Genomic DNA, 21,922 nt, shown 5'->3' on the forward strand with positions numbered 1-21,922 from the left:
AACAGCCCCATTCCCTGAAAAGGTGCACTTTTAGACGGATCTTCCAAAAAATATCAGTTATGACGTCAAGACTCATCCCTAAAAACTTTCAACGAGCATCATCAGGGATACAGGAACCATTAGGTAAGTGTGAACTCCAGCTCTCATCTGCGTGGATCATTACGCTCCTCGCCGATTCCTCAGGGAGTACGGTGAGATGTTGATGGCGTGGCGAGGGTTCGAGGGGGGGGGGGGGGGCTGGGTGGGAGCCAGGGCGCGGACACGGGCTCACGGAATGACACCAACGCGGCCTCGCGCTCGCGCCACGTCATATGACAATCAAACGTCCAATAAGTACCCGACCTCCACCCCCCTCCCCCTCAGCCCGAGCGCCCATTGTACGAATTCACGCTTTTAGTTTGATGAAAGACCGACTTCTTGATTTGTCGAAACGGAGCTTGACAGAGAACTCTTTATCGCAGTTGTCGGTTTGTCCATTTGGGAATAACGATGGAACACTTGTTCGTTCGGATCACTATCTGAGATCCTCATAGAAGCGCATCTTTTCGTGACGAATTTACCGTATGGCGGCGCACAGTTGGCCAGCTAATTAAATGAGTCAGATATGGAATTATTAAAAAAAATGGCAAATTTTGATGTTTGTTTCGTCACATTAAATGTCAATGTGTCTTTCTTGTGAGAAATTTTACGAGAAAATCAATAATATCACCGGTAAACATCTCAAATTTGTAAAAACGGAGATATGTGCTGTTAAATTTTCCAAACCATGTCTAAACCTGTCCATAATGGTTCGCCATTCCATACAGCGTTCCCGCTGATAAACTGTGCAAATAAGAGGGGATGGGAGGGGCTTACGATAACTTTTATTAATTGGACGTTTCCATGCTGACAGGGGCTATGTTCATATGATTTTTGGATAAAAACGTTCTAAGAAAGTAGTCGAGAATATATTTTATGCTATCAGGAGACACTATCTCCACCCTCAGCTTCGCACTGATACTCAATGGAGTTCATTTTTGTACTCTAATGCTAATTTTTGGGATATTAGGCCTTGAATGGGTCAGTTGCGCTGGTTAGAGAATCGTGTTATGATGCTTAATTCTTGTGAATTAGCTAAAAATATTGAGATCCGTCCGAACTGCAACTTTCTATGCTCAATATTAACCGAGATATAGCGCTTTGAAAAATTTGGTTTATGACATCATCCACCGTGGTAGGGACACCCTTGATTTCTTCCATGGCTTTCATCAATCAGTGAGACACCCATTGGCACTCGTTACTCAACGTGAAACTCGGATGAAAGCTAGGTGGAAGAAAGCAAGGGTGTCACTACCGCAGTGGATGACGTCACAACCCCGACTTTTCAAAGCGCGTTGTGTCCAACGCGCGAATGGATTAGCCAAGAATAATCACATCGACAGATCTGATTATTTTTGGCTAATCCACAAGAATCAAGCATCAAAACCTGATTTCATGATCAGCGCAACTGAACCATTCCTTGAAATATAGTGTAGACCCAGCCCTATTCTATTATATCATCCTGTTCAGTAATCAAATAAACGACAAAAATGCCACGTACCAGAATGTGCGGTGGTGGTCTCGTATCCAGAGCTGGGGGTCGCGGGTTCGCACTCTCCGCTCGGTGGGGACTTGAGCGAGCGTTTCCGGTCGCGGCGCGCCATGATGGCAGCGATCGAGAAATCCGTCGCACAACCCCGCAAAGCACAGTGATCCTCCATAGGCACCATATGGAAAAATTCCACTCACGCTCAACGCTCGAAAATCCGATGTGGCTCAAACTCGCAAATTCACACCGCGAAACCGAGAAACCCGGTTTTTATGTTACGAGGGACGATTTCACTCAAAAATCCGTCATCATGCGTTATAAATGATTTTTTAACGCGGAGAAAATTAGAACTCGGATATCATTGGAGGTAATATCACTTAACGAGTCTTCTGTGGACCCGCTGAATTGTCCGAATGGATCCAGGTGATGAGTGGTCCGTACGGAGTATTGAGAGATTTACAAACATCCTTCGATCTGAGTGTCCAGGCTGATTCCTGCAACAAATGTAAATCATAAAACTTTTAGAAATTTGGTGGGTGGGGAATCGGTAGCTTACGTGTACATTCAACTAACAAAATAAGCAATGAGACTTCAAAAACTCGCCTTGAAACTAATTTGTTCACGTGAAAATTTCTCATTCTTAAAATCGATGGAAATCAAAAGCCTCAAATTAACCCATGCTAAGGAAGAACTCCGTAAGACCATTCAGAGTTGCCAAATTTTCCCGGATAAAACATGTATTTTTGAGGAAAGTTATGCATTTTTCCCCTCGAAATTTTCAGAATATTTAGATTCTATTGTGATGAACGAAAACGTCTGGAAAAATATGAAGAAAAATACTCACAATTTCCCGGTGAATTTTTCATTTATTTAAGGAAATATGGCGACGTCTGAAGGCTCATACGACGTTTTACCTTAGCACGGCAGTCTAAGGGCACTAAATATATTCCCGCTAAAAAAATGATTTGAGAACCTTCAGATGTTGACCTATTCTCTGAACACGCCAGAAACTTCATTTCGTCGCCTACCTGACATAAAAGCGTAACTACACTCTGCAGTGAACCCTGTCCACCATACAATTCAAAGCTTTTCCGGGTTCATCTCAATGTGTAGCTACGCCCTCATGTCAACCAAGCGACGATTTGATTTCGCGTACTAGCGCTCATTCATCGGGAACAAAATCATTTAAGAATCCGTTTGAAACTAAAATTTCGGACGAGGATGTGGCTCGTCTGAGAAGGGTGAGACAGATCGCTCTTGAAGATCATTAGAGGAGCTGAGTCTGTGTTCGCTGTATAAGAAAGTCATTAATATAAATCTGCCAACGACAAGTAACCACTGACAGGAGGACCAACTTGACACTTTCACACCAGAATGCAGCCTCGAGTGTCAAGAGGAAAGGTGCAAATCTGGAGCGTGCCTCTTGTGAGTTTTCCCCTCGGACCTTGTCTCAATTTATTATCCGGAGAGAGGAGAAAGTCTCCTAAGAGAGATGAAACATGCCAAATCGGTTTAAGTGTTTGTAGTTTCCCAGTTTCACATGTTACGGAGAACGAGTGCGATCGGTCGCGAAGCATGTATTCGATAGCAGACATACAGAGTACAAGATATGTCTCTTTTACCGCCTTCGCGAAAAAAAATTGGATGTTGCTTTGGCATTTAAATGTTAAAAAAATGCGCGACAAGTATTGATGCTGACTTTACAATAAAACAATGCTATAGGTTAACTACGTCCACGGTTAAATGGACAAATTTAATGTTGAGGTAGCAATTTTTTTAATTTAAAATCAGCATTTAATACTTGTCGCACATTGTTTTAATTGGTGTAAATGCTAAATCAACATTCAATTTTTTCCGTAGTTGTGCATGATTACGAATTTTGTTAATTTTATAGTTCTTTTGTAGACAAAATGAATGAATTTTACAAACTTAGAACAAACTTACCCACTTGTGCATGACTACCGATTATATGAATTTTACAAAGTTGGGAATATAAATTCTCAGTGATATATGTTTTGCGTCTGCCTAAAGAGTGACATCACATTTTTATATGAAAACAATTTTTTTTTCTTTTTTTTAGAAAGTTTTGAACATTTTTCCTTGAAATTTGCAGAGGCATTAAATTAAAGTGCGGACAAAATTCTCTGAAAAATCTAAAGAAAAACATTCGCAAATTTTCCTAAAATTCCGCGATTTGTCGAAGATAATTTGGCAAAGCCTGAAGGCTTATACAGCCTTTTTCCTTAGCACGGCAGTCATGTAGGTAGAAAAAAAAACCCGGAGCGGTCGCCACAAAAAAAGAGGATAAGTGATAATTAATTGCCTCGCAGGTTTAGTGTTCCAAAACAATGGGCTAAAGCGGCGAGGTGGTGGCTTGATATCACTGGAAATAGAGGAGCGCGGACTAAATTCACTTGACTCCCTTCCGTGCCTCCCAGCCTCCCTCCTCCCTTCCACGGCAGTGATTTGCCCTCCCCCCGCCACCTCCCCACTGTGTGGCACCTCTGCTTGATGAGGGATGCGTGTTAATGTGCCGGCGCACATCCCGGATAATTTATGAGCTCTCGCTGACTTTCTCAAATCTACAGTCGGGTTGGCGAAGCGGCGGATGAGGGGCAACGGGGGGCGAGGGGTGACCGGGGGAAGGGAGGGCACGGGGGAGAGAGGCAAGTAAGAGCGAATGATTTTGAAATTACTGCGAGCCGGGAGGCCGACTAAAGCGCCAATTAACTGCGCCTTTTTACCCCGCAAATAATTTACTCGCCGAATTTACAAATTGTCGAAAACGCTGCCCGACCAGCGCAGCGGCGTCGGGAAATGTTTCCGCGAGCGCGGTGCCGACGAGGTGATGATTCAATTTATGTCGGGCCTCGACGGGACGCCAAGGGGGTGAGACTTTCCGATTTGGATCGGATCTTCGCTGAGGTGTGGTTTAGAGAGATCCATGCGAAATAATCTTACTAACTTTCAAAAGAAAAACAACCAATTCTTGTGTGCGTCGCTATATTCATGCTAATTGATTGATGAATTAACCAATCGTTAAACGCCATGGAATAGCGAGGATGACGTCATTGGGATAAATTCGTTTATGACGTCATCGTGGCTTTTTCGATGACGTTTTCTGCAGCGTAATTAGCAGGGGCGTGGTGTGCTTTGCGATGTATTGATTGGTTGCCATTTAAACTTGTGGGGAAAAAATCGATGAACAGGTCGTTCGCAACGAACACCGTGGGTTAAAAAGTATCAAAAAATGTTACTCCCTTTATAAGGCCAAAACTGGAAATAAATTCTGAAAATTTTGGAACCGTGACCTTTTGATAGAAACTGATTTCAAAATATTTTACTCTCCCTCAACTTGACAAAAAAATAAATGAATGTATAAAAATTCTGGAAGCGTTTTATCTGCCTACTCGGCAAATCCGGGCATGAAAAATAGCACTGGAAAAAAAAAAAAAAAAAAAAAAACACATTGGATCTAGAGTCCAGACTCTTAAAAACATCGACAAGAAAAAGGACTCTTGATTCAATCAGATTTAAGCTTATATCAAAAGGAAATTCGCTCAAATTAAGAGGCTTGGTTCTTGATTTAAGCTTAAATCTGATTGAATCAAGAGTCTGGGACTCTAGATCCAATGTGTTTTTTTTTTCCAGTGTACGCACAGCTTTCTGGGGTAATGAGCTAGGTACGTGTTTTTTGTGATTTTTTTAATCACGATAAGCGTTATCTCCTCCCAAAATCATCGGTTAAAAATAGTAACAAGCGTCTTTAAATATTCGAAAGGTTTTTCAAACGGATCGAACGTAACAGAAACGGGACCGGTTAACTTCCTGGGGGTAATGAACTAGGCAAAGCTCGCCGAGTCCAGATCTGGGGAGTAGTCCAGTTCAATTACGTGTGGGAAATCAGCCCGGGCACTTGAAAATCTTCGCGGAAATGACAGGGATCGGACGGACACTGGACCGGCGCCCCCGCCGCTCCGACCCGGGAGTCCCGGTTCCTCCTCCCGGTTCCTAATTACCGTTGTCTTTCATTATTTGCGCTTGGATGCTTCAATGAGCCCGTTTCTTGATTGTTTACCCGTATTCCCTCCGCCCCCCCCCCCTCGGCCCCCCGTGTCCTTCGCCGGAAATCTTGATGAGTCTCCGCAGTCGCAAAATTAGCGCCCGAGAAATTAAATTATCCAGTGCCCGGAAAAGTAATTTAACATATAGAGAGGAAAATTCAAGAGGATGAGTAGTGACCTCTCTCATCGATGGCACAAGCCGATGTTTTTTGGCGTTATCAAATCGGTTCAGAATGTTTCGTACCTCTCAGTTGGCTGCATATCATTGCTTCGGGAATCCAATGATTGAATACCACTGTTGAAGCTCGCAGGAGCCCATTTTGCCTACCCTGTTGGATGAAGGAAAATCGGTTATCTAAAACATCTTAACTATGTCACTTTGTATGTTTAAATTATCTAGTGCCCGGAAAAGTAATTTAACATATGTATAGAGAGGAAAATTCAAGAGGATGAGTAGTGACCTCTCTCATCGATGCCACAAGCTGATGTTTTTTGGCTTCATCAAATCGTATCAGGATGTTCGTACCTCTCAACTGGCTGCATATCATTGCTTTGGGAATCCGATGATTGGATACCACTATTGCAGCTCGTAGGAGCCCATTTGCCTACTCGGTCAAATGAGGGAAAATCGGTCATCTAAAACAGCCTTACTATGTAACTTAGGATATGAAAGAAGAGTGAATGTGAAAAAGAGGCTTTTGAATCGAACCGCACTAGCCAAACATCAGCCTAACTATTTGTACATTAAAAATTGCCTGTTTTTTCACTCATATTTTAATGTTTTCTGAGAAGACTAAACAATGCTGTGCCTACGGCAACTTTTTGAAGAATTCAAAAACGTCATATCGATGACCAAAAAGCGAAAATACGTACATCCGTTTGCGATGTTACAAACTTCCTGTCATACCTAACTTTTTCTTTGGGAAACCAATCAACGTAATTTCTTAATAACTTCCTTGATTTTCTTTCTTAGTTAGCAGAATATTCTGTTCACATTTACCCTCGTAAAAATTGGCGATAAGAGCTGCGTTTCAAAATACCATAGGAATTCTTATAGCCGGCTAAAGAAGGCTACAGAAAATCATATAGCTGGCTGTAGAATGCGGAGAAAATCATACGGCCGGGCTATACGAAGCGATAAAAAATTATGCAGCCGGGCTATAGTTCCTATCGCCGGGCTTTACACTTTATCGCCTGGCTGTTGCTTTTTCGCCATCGATTATAAAAGGCTATAAGAAATTGTGTAGAAATTCGTGTGCTTTGGAAATCATTAAGTTTGATACGGAACCACCTTAATATTTACAAAACACACATTATATTTTCCTTTAATACATATTTTTTTTCATCAATTAAAATGAGAATAATCCATACAGGATGTGCAAACATTTCAAAATCATGAGTTGAATAACGCTGACTCCGCCAGATTAAATATTAGAGCCTAACACAAAGCGGAGCGGCGACGCACTGGCGCCTACAAACCTAACAGGGATACTTCACGCATTGCGCAACGCGTGAAGTATCCCTGTTAGGTTTGTAGGCGCCAATGCGCGTTTCGCGCTGGCTGCCCGCCTGCCGCGCCGCAGCGTGCCACGGCGCTTGAAGCAACTATTTCACACCAAGGTATTGCACAGTATCATACGAAACTGAAGGCGCTCTAATATATTAGGAATGGCAGGCATCCATCAAAAGTACGGAGCTTTCCTCGCAAAATAAATCAAGATACTACGGCCCAAAAAGAGAGCAGTGGTCCAAAAACTCACTAAGTCCTAGCATCCGTAATTAGTAACGTTTAGCATACACTTTATCGCCTGGCTGTTGCTTAATCGCCATCGGCTATAAAAGGCTATAAGAAATTGTGTAGCCGGCTATAGAAGCTATTGGAAATCTTACAGCCGGCTGTAGGTCTATGGTATTTTGGAACACAGATTCTACTGCCAATTTTTACCAGGGTAAAGCTTTAAAAATGGCTTGTGCCTCTCCGAAAAAAATAAAAAGAATCGGAAATTTTGAAACATCGTAATGGATATACATGGACGTGCGTGGTTTTGCACTTTGACCTTCGATGTGCACCTTACTTTCCTTACTAAGAAATGAAATATCGGAGGAAATTAGGGAACGTAAAACTCAGTATGGCTGCTTCCGTAGCTAAATTCGTTCAATTTGACCGACAAGACGTTAATTGCAGAGATATCTGATTCTACGGAAAATTTTAAACATTTTCCTTAACATTCTCAAAACAATACCATATTAAAGAGAAAATTAGATTCTATGAAAGGGGGAAAAACATATACACAAGTTCCAAGAAAATGAAAATGCTATTGGTAGAGATCTGGTTTCGTTGAAAAGTTAATAGGATGTTTTTCCTTACAGCCGTTTTATTCTGCCGTGCTAAGGTAAAAACGCCGCCGCATAAACATTCGAGACTTGCCAAATTTCCCTTGATATAACAAGTATTTTGATAACATTCATGCATATTTTTCTTTGAAATTTTCAGATGATTTAGATTAAATTGCGTACAAAATTATCTGAAAATTTTGGAGCATAATATTCACAATTTTCCCAGTTAATTCGGTTTTCATCGGAGGAAACTTGGCAACGTCCGAAGGCTCATACGGCGTTCTTCCTTAGCACGGCAGTATTGCGGTTCAGACACGAAACGGGGGGCACGAGGCGAGGAGGTCTGCTGAAAGGATGGAGCACGAAAAGCGGAAAACGCTCGCAGCGCTGCGGTGGCCGCTGAGAGCACCATTTACTTATCGCCAGCTCGATACTGCCGTGCTCGGCAGAAACAACGTATCCAGCATATAGGACTCCCATCAGAGTTAAGTGGTTTCCACCGAGTAGGGCAGAATGCTCGACACACGAAACTCACACGATAACGTGTCACAAAAAGCGCTCGAAAGCGCTAACGCTCCTGGATGATGGCGACGTTATCAGCGCTTTTATGCTTTCTCGCCTCCCGCCCCTCGCGGAGAGGGAGCGAATAAAATAAAACTAGCGTGCCGGCGGGAATTTATGCCCTCGCAACAATAGTTTTTCATACAATAGTTGGTGAAATGATAGCGAGATGGTGATAATATGATGATTAGCGGAGGAGACTCGCATGAGCGTCACAATTTGTTCATGTTCGTGGCTCGAACGCGTGATTAAATTAGTATCGCCGGTCCCACTTAATTAATATTCACGGGCTTGTAATTTTTCCCTCCTTTTTTGTTCCCGAGTTCCGATGAACTGCCCATAAAAAGGGTGCATGGGAGCGCTGCCGTTTGGAGGATAAACGACGCATGATCAATTTACTGTTGTCAAATGGACGGAGTTAAATAGAAAGGAACCAAGCCACATTGGGATCGAACCGAGAAAAAGAGGCTTAAAGTTTAGCTCCTGCATAAGACTCAATGTAAAAGTTAAATTTCAAGTTCAATTTCTGCAAAATTTGCTCAGACAAGAACTTTGAATTTTCGGCGATAGATAGTAGAGCAGTGGTTGAGTTCAAAACCACTCATAACTCAATTTTTTCCAAAATGTGGGTTGTTTCCTTTCTGCTTAACTCAGTCCAAATTGCCTCTGATTGGGTAAGGTTTTACGAAATATTTGTGATTTTTCTTCAGAGAGTTTTATTCTCAGCGGAGAATTTCCAGGTGTCCAAAATTCCATGAATTAAATTTAGACCACATTTTGAAAGAAGGAACTATTATGCTTAATTTATTTTAGAAACAGCACGGGTGAAATTAGTTTCTATAAGTACTACTACTACTTAAACTAATGGCATATATTTTGTTTCTAAGATAAGTGAGAGATGGTGATTCCTTACTGTGAAATTTAGGTGGTCCATTAATGGACGCAATGGAAAATTCTGAGTGAAACATAGAAAGGAAATACTCTCGGTTTTGAAGTTGAAAAATGAATGGAGGGGTAAAAAAAAACAACTTAATCCAGGAAAATACAGCTGCAAAACAAACAAAAAAACTTGACTTTCCAAGATAAGAGTTACAACCTCACTTTCAACCAGAAAAAAGAACGCAAAAATTCGTAGTCGATTCGCTGTTATTGCAAGACTAAGGAGTCATGACGGAATGAAATTAGTCTCCTAAAATTTAAACTTAAAATAAAATAAGAAAAGCCGCCCTGTGGCGTTACAAGGCAGTTTGTTTTTTTTTTTACATTGAAAACTATGTTTTACAAAGTCCTATATTATCAAAGAATTATCATGAACTGAGCTTAGCGAGCACTTTTATGCAAATAAATATAATTTGCTCCTGCAAATTTTGCCATCCCTCTGGAGCATCTCAAAATTTTCAGGAAGAATCCCCATAATTTTCTTCAAAAATAAATATTATTAAAGGAGAAGATGGTAAAATAGTGCTGGGTCCACACTATTTTGCGGGGAAAACAAAGCCAAAAAGTCCAGAGTTTTCCCCGGAAAATAGTGTGAACCCAGCACTATTTTACCACCTCGTCGCATGAAATTCGGGCCACGTTTCTCAGTGTTTTTTCTCGTTTATAAGGGAAGATTTGGCAACATTCGAATGTCCATGCGATGTTTTTCTTAGCATGGCAGTGCGGGAGTGCAACTTGTGTCGCTTGAGCAGCTCAATGGGACATAGCCTGCTTTGCCCATTTCGGAGTAATTAGTTCTCCTTATTTATTGGGCTTTTGTGTCTCTGTTCATACCTGTTTGACAAACAAGACTCAAAGCTCCCACAAAATCCACAACGGTGACCCGTTTAACAAGTTTGAACCATCTACTTTTCAGCCGGTTTGAATGGTGAGAGTCAAGACATCTACACGGTACGACTCGACTGAATCCCCCCCCCCCCCCCATACTTTGCCTCTCCCTCACGTTTCCGGAGAAAGAGTCGTGTAAGACGCTTCAAGAAAAAATTACGGCCGTGACGCGCTTTAAAATTGAACAGTTTTGACTGAAATTAGTCTGATTGCGCACTTATGACGTTGCATAATCTCAGATTTCTGCTCTAATGCTACTTTGCAACTGCTGCTTGCAACTTAGTTCAACTGCGTTTTTTTAATTTTCCCTAGATTATGAAGAATGCCTTAAAATTTTAATGTAGAATGCGCAGGTTTCTGTTGAAGTAAAATGAATGCAATCAAAATAAGAGGATAATAGGAAACATGAAATGAAGTAAGGCTGGTTCTAGGTTGCTTATTCTCTCATCTGCTTACTTTTTCGAAGAAAAGTAAGAGGTGGAATGCATTTCAGCATTCTGTGGAGTTCCTATACATTTTTAAGTATATGTTCCAAGAACGTCTTTAGAAAGCGCTGAATTAACTCTTTTAAACAAATGAAATTATGAAAAACAAGGCGGGATCAAGCTACGTGTAATGCAGTTAAGTCAGTTCTACATTCCTTCGGCTCTCCTCGCGTTTCATTCTTCGGCCATAAAGCACAAGACAAAATGCCTGGAAATTTTTCTGTATCCCTCATAGGGTGTAAAAATATACTTCCAAAATTTCAATGTAGAACGCTCATTTTAATAGAATGGATTATTACAATAAGGGATACAATTAAGCAACGTTGGATGTAGTTAGGAGGATTCTGATTATAGTCGTCCAATCATTGCAATGATAGCTCGCTGATACTGACTGATGTTTCCTGTTGGGAAACTCGTTAATGACAAGATAAACTTAAGGAGGCAACTATTCGTACATCGCAGTACCCGATTTCTAACTCTACGATTTGAAGGAATTTTTCTCTATCATCACGAGCATTAATTGAATCCGTTTACAATTATTGTAAGTGGCTCAAGTGCTCAAGTGGATTGGCACTTTCTCAACAGTCGTCATGAAAAACATGTTTTACCGAATCGCCAATCGACCCTCTGGTGACGTTTTTTTCAAGTTTAAAATTGTGGCATATTATTTTTGCTTATTATTATTGTTTAGATATTTGCTTATTATAGATAAAATTTCAAAATACTTAATTCAAAAATCACGTTTCGTTTTTACCCTCCTGCACGGTGATGCAATATTTTCCTCTTCTCAATTAAGAATGAAAGATTTATTGCCTTTTTTATTCTTTTTCAGTATCAACGTCAATTATTCTGAGCCGCATCGTCTATTAAAAAAATGGGCATTCAGTTTCATAAGGAGGATCAGTTGAACTGAATTTAACAGAGAGGTATCAATTCTTATCAAATATGACTGAGAAAAATGCTTCCAAGTTTTCTCCATCATAACTCTTGATCTAAAGAATAAACTTTAAGCCTATAATTGAAGTTTTAGAAATCATTTTTTAGCTTTGATCCAATTACGAGGGAATGTTATCAATCATAACTCATATTTCTTGAAAGCTTGAATTGAATCTCTTTTTTTAAACTCAGTTTAAATTTTGTAGATGTTTCCTCGATAATATTTTTTCGACTTTTTTTTACATACTTTTCATCGGACTTTGTCAAATAGTTAACTCATCTGTTAAATTAAGTCAAGTCATTTCCTCTACCTCTCTGCTTTTGATGCTCTCTGCATTCGCATGACAAAAAAAATCGTTTCGGGAAGCATCAAGATATTGAAATTATAAAAATTATTGTATACCACATTGGGCTAAAGGGGGTTTCAAAATTTTTACATTTAAAAATAAGCATTTTTCATTATGTAAAATACATGATGATTAGAATATTTGAAAAAAACCGGTCATCAGTGTAAGTTGCTTTGAGTGATGCACGTAAGGAATCACCTCAACAAAGCGCTTGTTGGAAGTTACATACTTTTTATTTTTAATTTTTCAATTTAAGTGAAGTTTCAAACTGCTGGTTATGTGTTTGTCTTTTTTCTTTACACATCTACCAAAACTCAAAACATTTTGAAACATGATATATTCATTCGAGGAACGCGTTTTCGTCTATAATCAGTGCTCTCCGAACAAAAGAAAAAAAATAAGATTTTTCACGAAGAATTGGACTGAATTAAACAGAAAGGAACCACATTTTGGAAAAAATTGAGTTATGAGTGGTATTGAACTCAACCACTGCTCTACTATCTATCGCCAAAAATTCAAAGTTTTTGTTGGAGCAAATTTTGCAGAAATTGAACTTGAACTTAATCTTTTAAATCGAGTCTTATGCAGGAGCCAAACTTTAAACCTCTTTTTCTCGGTTCGATCCCGATGTGGCTTGGTTCCTTTCTGTTTAACTCCGTCCAATTTAACCGACGGGTATTTTCTGTAGTGCCCTGTGTGAGGCAACTTTCTCAGCAGAGAATCGTCACGCAGCAATCAGCGGCATCGAATCTCGACTTAATCTATAAGGACATTTTATTTCGATAGATTCTCCCATCCAGGATGTAAGAACTATCGAAGTTCGATCCACCGCCGTGCGATTTGATGCGATATTGCGCAAGCCTCGCGGGCTCGACTTGTGGTGTCGGAGGCGGCGGCATGGGTGAGTGTCGGCCCCTCTTTGTTCGAATTTGGGGTCTCGGACGATAATGAACGGGTTCGATATCCCCCGTTTTGAAACGCAACCGGTGAGGCCACGAAGCTAACTGCACCGCGCTCGACCCAAGTTGCACCCAATTTAATTCTCTCACCTCGCTTAATGAGGGCATCTGGGTCAGCTCTGATTTTTATTTAAAGGTATCCTTCTGCGTTCGCCCTTCCCTTCCTTCCACCTCGTTCCTTCTTTGCGTTATCCCTCACCACCCCCCTCCCCTTCACCCTCGAGGGTAACAGGTTTTGGCACAACGCACGGACGGGTGAAACTTTGATATGAACATGAAATAGTCCGTGTATAGTTTCAGTCACCCTCAAGCAGGAACGCAAAATTGTATGGAACTTTTTAAAATCAAATTTCATGATTTTTATTTTTTTTTTGAAACTTCTGCCATAGACTTGGTATGTCGTGAAACGCATATATGGTAAATTTTAATTTTGAAAATTGTTGGAAATAAAATAATGAGTCAAATTTTGAATTTTCCTGTGGAGTTCTTGGATAGTTGTTGCGGGTTGCATAAGCAGCCCCTGAAAAATTGATGACATTTCATGGAAAATGAAGTGTCACCTGTTGGCTACATGAAATTTCATGTTGCATTTCTACCTCTCCCTCCGGTTAATAAGAAAACTATGTTAATTACTCGCTCAAGACAAGGTGCGAAAATTTAAACGCAAAACCCTTACCCTTAAAATCCACTATGAAATTTACGCATAAAAAAACACAATTTAATAAGTTTAAAAATTTAGCACTCTTTTTCTTCTCTGAAACGAGTTTCCAGGATAACATAGTGATTATTTCAAGAGCTGACTGATATCAAAGTGATTCATTCAGACCTTCGATGAAATACACGTCTTTGATTGACTGCAAGTACGTAAAGTCCGCATCGTGAATATTGAAAATTTACCTGTATTTGATGCGACTTCCAATTCTTATCTCTAGATTCTTGAGAGAATATTACCAGAATTTTAACGAAATATGAAAGACAAAGATAATCATACGATTGCGCTAGAAATAATCAGTCATCTTCACCGAGACCACTTAAAATAGCTTATTCTGAAGCACGTAACCGTTACAACGTTTCAAATCTTGTTTGTATTTTTTAAGATAAAGACATATGTAAACTCGAAAATTTACGAGTAAACTAGAAGGGAAGACATTGAATAAATTCAAGAATAATGTCTTGTTTTTTTTGTTTTTTTTTTTTTTTAATAAAATACTAGAGGAAATCTGCAACTTAGCATTATGAGAGACGAGTTTTCAAATTCTAGCCATCATAAGCGTTTTTTGCATTTCCGACATCGTTATGCTTTCTCTATAGTATGACTAGAGCAACACTGGATTGAAGTCCATCGAAATATGGTTCGGCTAATAATTGAAAGGGGATATCACACTCCCAAAAAAATTGGAAAACAAACATTCGGCATTTATGCATCGTGCTGTGGTTTAAAACCTACAACCTGAACAAAATATGTAACTGAAAAAAATATTCATTGTATTTGTGTTTCGCAAACTAGTGAGTATTATTTCATCAAAACTACATTACTAGTAATGGAGGACTATATCGACGGTGAATATACTAGACTACGTACCTCGATTTACGCCGTTGCAAAATTCCTGTCAAACTATTATTTTTTAAATGAAAAACTACGTCAATTTTTGAATTTTTTGATGATTTTTTTTGTGATTTTTTTTTTTTCAGTGCGAAGAATACTCAGTGAAAACTTCAAGAAATGATATTGACTTATTCTTCTTCAAAGCAATAAAATGGGAGCGGAGATTTTTAAACACCGCAAACGAGATACGTGGTCTGGTAGTTTTACTTATCGCTGATTAATTCTGTATCTGACATAAAAAAGTTTTAAAATTGATAATACGATTTCATGGTATAGTCTATACCAATAATTTATAATACCCACCTATAATGAAATTTTCCAATGCACCGTGTTTATTTTTTCCCTTGCGGACACATTTTTTTAATTTTCAAATTTCGCACGAAGGCCCGCAATATATTCCCGTAGCTGCTACACTTTCGTTTCCGCTTATGGAAGAGGCAATGCGCGTTTCAATTATCTAGGTTTCAACAGGCAATACACCAATTTACAGGTTGATGTCAACGATGCCTTATTTTCATCAATTAGATTAAGGACGGATTCCACCTTCGACCGCGAGAATAGTTCACATTCAAATAAAAAATTCCAAAGGTCGATCATAAATTGATACTTTAAAAACAAGTTTAGTTCGCGTAAATTTTCAGGATAGCAGAGACATTTTTTTCATCTTAATGATTTTTTGGAGGCTTCATTATTTGTGACGGATGGATTCCTATGCAACAAGGTCAAAATTCGAAGAGGAGAAATTCGAGTCGAAGGAGGCAAGAAAAAAGGCGGCGTCTCGAATTAAGTGCTGCACTTTTTAATGCCAATCAACATAATTTTTTGTCAAAGCGAACAATTTTCAGACTGTGTGTAGACGTGTCCTTTGCTTGTTGAATAAAGAGCTCAGCAAACTGTGTCGCTTGAAATTTAAATACAAAGGTGTCTTCTGTTGGTTACAGTTTCTTTTGAATCATCTAGAGTTGAAATTAAATATCATTTCAGTAGAGTAGTTGCAGCGAATTTTCGAGAAATACAAAAGAGTAAGAGTTTTTTAAAGTAACTTTTACTTTCAACACTTAGTGCACAATTTTCTTGTTAAAGATATTTCGCGACCTCAATGACAACGTTTTATAATTTTTATGGCCAACTCGTTCACTTGATTTTCCGTGTCATTACGTTGTGGTGAAAAGTTGAACTTCGATCCTTTAATTACAAGAAATAGGATGATCATGATTGATAGGGTTATATTTTCCGTCCGCTTTGACCTCTAAAACCCAACGCTTGGAAGCATTTTTCTTCGCATTTTTCTGTAGTTTGTATGAACTAAATTTTTAATCAAAAACTCGTTCATCCCAGAAAAACTCTCAATATCTTCATTTCACATGAAGAAATATGACAAAAAAATAGATGAAAAGCATTAGCAAAATGGACATCAAAAGCGATTTCATATCTCTCACACTAACTTCCTTTCTTCTTTTGGCCAAGAAATGAATGTCTCTCAAATTTTGGTTAACATTTTTATTTCAAACAAACAGATGTAATATTATCACAATAAAAATTATCTGTGCTCTGTGTGTAAAATATGCACGTTAAAATTTACGAGACACGTGTCAGGTGACGTAATTAGACTCTTTGGAAATGTTTCCAGAAAGGTGCCAAGGTCTGTTCACACGAATTCAATATTTCGCGGATAAAAATGGTACTTTTGGTCAATTTAATCATCACTTATAAATGGCTGGATGCGGAAAATAATTCATCTCGTGATATCTGCTATGCAATGTTTTACATGAGGTTGTACTCTAATTTTTCAACTTTTTTAGATGACCTCCTTTCCACATTAAACAGGAAATTAAGATTTAGCGAGTTTTAGTGCATGATGATATATTTGAAGGTTAAAACACTGCTTATTCTTTTCAATTTTTTTCAAAATCAATCCAAATTAAATGCTTGACATTGCTTTTAATAGACCCTGATGATTGTTTATTTATTGTTGTTTCTTCATATTTCTCTACAAAAGAATGTATAGAGATGTAAAAGCACAACTCCTTTTCAGAGACTTATTAAGTTTGCTTAATTTCCCCTGAAACGAACAGAAATAGTGTCGAATAGTGTGTGAACAAGCAAAATAATTTTGCTTGTTTGAGAGTCTTACCTACATACTTATTTTCTTGTTTTAAATACTTGTTACATTTCAGATGATGCGTTAACTTGTTTATTAGAATGTATTTTAATGAATCAGCCCCCTTTTTTTCCTCTGATGGTTATCCGCATTCATCTGTGACCTTTCTCCCAAGGTCCACATTTTTGGTGCTTTTATGTGTCTACCTCATAGGTACCTCAAAAGCTTAAAAAAATAAATATGATGGCCAAATAAAATGGCTGAAAGATAATATAAAATAAAAGACAGTCAATTTTTTTTTCTGTGTTTCGAAGAGTTTCTTCAAAATCCAACTATACCGCAGCAAAAAACCGGACGACTTTGCAATACTGAGTTTGAGCCAAGACTGGTTAATAATTTATGCTCCCGCAACCTTTCTCATATCAGTGATGGTCCATCACCACACTACCACAGCCACCTCATGCAGATAGTAAAAATTCGATTTAAAAAAAATATTTAAAACATATTTCAGAACACACCTTTATTCGTTTTTTAGACAGTGCTCCTCGCTTTCAAACTGCGTTCTATTCCAATCGGATGACCTGATAAATGGTAAACATACGAGGATAATGCACTAGCCGTCGCGAATGACACGAATCAGAACCGGAAAAAAACAAGGGACAATTGAAATCAGCTCGTCTGAGACACTATTTTTTTCTTATCTTGATAGTCAAACTACAATTTGTTCATTCACTTCCGCGGCAGTTTAGATACCGACATGACGCACAATTATCAAGCTCAGAATTAAAAAGCAACGCACGGAGCAATTTTCGATTGATGCAAAATTAAAATTTTGCAAATAGGAATATCCAATAGACCAGGTGAGCGCCAATTGATGGATTTTAATACCGTTCCGACAAAAAGGACAAGCGCAAATTTTCCGATTGATATTAGATCTGAAAATCCAAGAACGGAAACGTCTATATGGGAGGAAAACCACATAAGGAAAAAGAGTGTTTCGAAAGGGGTTCAGAGAGAAGCCGAGAGGAGGTCTTGGCGGCGCGGAGTGATTAATTAGGAACGGAAAGGTGAGTGCCGGAGGGCGGAAGGGTGAAAATTCGGGCGGGCGAAGGGCGCGAAAAGGGACGCGGGAGACCACGTGGAGCCGTCGGGAGCGGAGCGCGCGGCGCGGCGTGAGGATCGCGCTGGAGCCGTATAGGGATACTGATATACTCGGCCATTTTTGCCGGCTCATAACAAGATTTACGGACGGAAGGTGGGCAAGCTCCCCGGCTGGGAGGGAACTAAGCGACACGAGGGCCGCCGTGGAGGGGGGCCGACCGCACCGCACCGCGCCGCGGAGAAGCAGAAGAGGCTGCTCCGGAGCCGGAACCCAGGGGCACCCACCGCCGAGCGGCGCAGCTCCCAGCCCCGAGCCGCAAGAATAGAGATATTAAACGGTATTAACGTTTTGTTGACAGACCCCACTCGCGTTGTCCCTCGCGGTCGCCCTCCGCCGCGGCTGCGTCGCCGAGAAAGACCCCCCCGAGTTACGACTTTCGCCGCGGCGCCCGACCGTGCCCGAGCCCTAGGAACACCCTCCAGGGCCCGGAGTCCCTTCGTACGAGAGGAAAGACGATACGAATCCATCCTGATTGGTTCCCTATATGGGTACTCTATGATTGCTTTACAGTGTCAACTGAGAGTAAAGACGATACGAATCCATCCCTGATTGGTTCCCGTATATCGGGTACTCTATGATTGCCTTTACAGTGTCAACTGAGAGTAAAGACGATTAGAATCCATCCCTGATTGGTTCCCGTATATCGGGTACTCTATGATTGCCTTTACAGTGTCAACTGAGAGTAAAGACGATTAGAATCCATCCCTGATTGGTTCCCGTATATCGGGTACTCTATGATTGCCTTTACAGTGTCAACTGAGAGTAAAGACGATACGAATCCATCCCTGATTGGTTCCCGTATATTGGGTACTCTATGATTGCCTTTACAGTGTCAACTGAGAGTAATGACGATACGAATCCATCCCTGATTGGTTCCCGTGTATTGGGTACTCTATGATCGCCTTTGCAGTGTCAACTGAGAGTGAAGACGATACGAATCCATCCCTGATTGGTCCTCGTGTATTGGGCACTCTATGATTGCCTTTACAGTGTCACAAACGGGAATAAAGATTGCACTTTCAACAACTGCAAATATTATGAACTGGAATGGACCGCGGAATGGAGATGTTGCATGTGTAAGGAATTTGCGATTTGACTGTTGATTCTTATGTAAGAGTTCGCGGAAACGCGATGGTGCCACTGCTTTTCTCTGAAATGAAGTCCCAAGCTCAAGAAAAGCTCTCAAGTTGAGGCCAAAATGGAGGGGATACCCTGGTAAAAATTGGCAGTAGAATCTGTGTTCCAAAATACCATAGACCTACAGCCGGCTGCAAGATTTCCAATAGCTTCTATAGCCGGCTACACAATTTCTTATAGCCTTTTATAGCCGATGGCGATTAAGCAACAGCCAGGCGATAAAGTGTATGCTAAAGCATTACTAATTACGGATGCTAGGACTTAGTGAGTTTTTGGAATACTGCTCTCTTTTTGGGCCGTAGTATCTTGATTTACTTTGCGAGGAAAGCTCCGTACTTTTGATGGATGCCTGCCATTACTAATTAACTACTAGAGCGCCTTCAGTTTCGTATGATACTGTTCAATACCTCTGGTGTGAAATAGTTGCTTCAAGCGCCGTGACGCGCTGCGGCGCGGCAGGCGGACAGCCAGCGCGAAACGCGCATTGGCGCCTACAAACCTAACAGGGATACTTCACGCGTTGCGCAATGCGTGAAGTATCCCTGTTAGGTTTGTAGGCGCCAGTGCGTCGCCGCTCCGCTTTGTGGTAGGCTCTAATATTTAATCTGGCGGAGTCAGAGTTATTCAACTCATGATTTTGAAATGTTTGCACATCCTGTAAGGATTATTCTCATTTTAATTGATGAAAAAAATATGTATTAAAGGAAAATTTAATGTGTGTTTTGTCAATATTAAGGTGGTTCCGTATCAAACTTAATGATTTCCAAAGCACACGAATTTCTACACAATTTCTTATAGCCTTTTATAATCGATGGCGAAAAAGCAACAGCCAGGCGATAAAGTTAGTGTAATGCCCGGCTATAGGAACTATAGCCCGGCTGCATAATTTTTTATCGCTTCGTATAGCCCGGCCGTATGATTTTCTCCGCATTCTACAGCCAGCTATATGATTTTCTGTAGCCTTCTTTAGCCGGCTATAAGAATTCCTATGGTATTTTGAAACGCAGCTCTTATCGCCAATTTTTACCAGGGTATCCCACGCTATCCTGAGAGTCCACCTCTACATCAAGACAAAATCTCCATGCAAAGATAGGGAGCAAATACATTAGCAGGGTTGCCGTGTTTTCAGCTTTAGAGTCCCAAATAAAGTGGCAGCCCTGCCAATGTATTTGCTCCCTAACTTTGCATGGAGAGTTTTTCTTAATGTAGAGGTGGACTCTCAGGATAGCGTAGACTCTCAGGCTATCCCCTCCATTTTGGCCTCAACTTGAGAGCTTTTTTGAGCTTGGTAGTTGATTTCAGAGAAAACCGGTGGAGAAAATCGTGTTTCTCGCGAACAAGAGTCAACGGTCAAACCGCAAATTCCTCACACATGCAACATCTCCATTATGCCGAATGGAATTTCTGATCAGTTAGCTATGGTTTGGAAGCGTTTAACAATGTTTTTAAAAGTCTGGACTCTAGATCCAATGTGTTTTTTTTTTCCAGTGTTTATAGGATTGCTAGAAAAATCAAGTTTTTTTTTACTGGGCTTTAAGCGATTACGCTCTTCTTCATCAATTCCGCTCAGTTCTGGTCGCAAATTACGAAACGTCGCGCTCATTCTCATCAGTTCGCCTTCAATAAGCTGGTAGGCAATGTGCGTGACTCAGGAGCAGTAATAGTTGCTTGTAGCATTTTGCGCGATTCATCAATTTCAGTTCTGGTGCAAGGGCGACTTAATAAAATTACTCACACTGTTGCGCGCTCATTCTCACCAGTTCGCCTTCAAGAAGCTGATAGGCAATGTGAGCGGCTTGGAAGCAGTGATAATTGCTCGGAACAGTTTGAGTATTTCGTCGGATTCGCGGTTGAGCGGGTTATTAGAAGAAGAGTGTATAATCTCTAATTAAGCAATTAAGGGATGTGAATGTGAGCCCACGCCAGCTCCGAAAAAAATCGAGGGAAATGGACTGAATATTATCACAATCGATAATAAACATTCTCTCGTACGTAAAGTATTGAGTTGCACCAAAGCAGTGCAAGAAAATGCAAAAATGAATTTTAGAGAATATTCGCCAAGGTCATGTGAAATAAATGTTATAAAATAATGATTCATGATCATCAAAAAAACCATGAGAAATTTTTCGAGTGATTTTAAGCCAACGGATTTTTCGACTGTATACTTTTTTTACTTTAAAAACTAACTTAGACTCATCAGAATCCCTTGCATATTTTATGCTGAAAATTCCATTTTTTTTAAAAAAAAAAATGTCATAAGATTTGTGATGCCATAGTTCCGTTTGATAGAACGTAAAATCCCGCTTTTCTATTTCTCAAAAGGGAATCACGCCCACTTTTGCATTGTTTCTTATAAAGCTTTCTATGGGACACCCCATCTTTTACTCTTTGTCTATGGTTCCGTTTGGTAGAAATACGTCCAATCAACAGTGGAGACTCTGACACGCCGCAACCAAGAAATGCCCTTTCTGCACTCAACGCCTCAGTTACGTTCTTTGGTCCGGAGAACGGCGTCATCTCCGACGAATCCGCAAGAGTGCGCTCCGGTAGGTAGGACTTTTCCTGAATGAGTGCTATCTCTGAATCTGTGGGGTTGCATGAATGAAAAATTGTTACTCATTACCATATGAAAAATATGAAGATGAGGCATCCGCGGCGTGGTGCGATGCTCCAGCCCGAGCACTAGGAATAATGAAGGCAGTGGAAGATGGTTGGAAATAAAACCAGTTGCTAAGTAATGGCTCGCCTACGCGTTAGCAACTGACTGGTTCCAGGTTGCGCTGCCTGCGGTAGGCACTATCGAACCAGTAATCTCGATGAATGGCCGGTTCCA

At 40.2% G+C, this 21,922-nt stretch overlaps 1 protein-coding gene across 1 annotated transcript in view; it reads right to left on the minus strand.

Moving 5' to 3' along the window:
* The window catches only part of LOC109029692 (T-box protein H15), an 86,949-nt gene extending 69,259 nt beyond the window's left edge, over positions 1–17,690 (minus strand). The window contains exons 1-2 of the mRNA XM_019040274.2: positions 17,309–17,690; positions 1,580–2,061 (exon numbers count right to left, since the gene is read on the minus strand). Of these exons, the coding sequence (XP_018895819.2) occupies positions 1,580–1,748 (169 nt within the window). The 5' untranslated portion in view covers positions 1,749–2,061; positions 17,309–17,690. The remainder of the gene's footprint in view (positions 1–1,579; positions 2,062–17,308) is intronic.
* Positions 17,691–21,922: the final 4,232 nt, after the last annotated feature.

The sequence above is a fragment of the Bemisia tabaci genome, chromosome 7, assembly GCF_918797505.1.
Source record: "Bemisia tabaci chromosome 7, PGI_BMITA_v3".
Taxonomy (NCBI): domain Eukaryota; kingdom Metazoa; phylum Arthropoda; class Insecta; order Hemiptera; family Aleyrodidae; genus Bemisia; species Bemisia tabaci.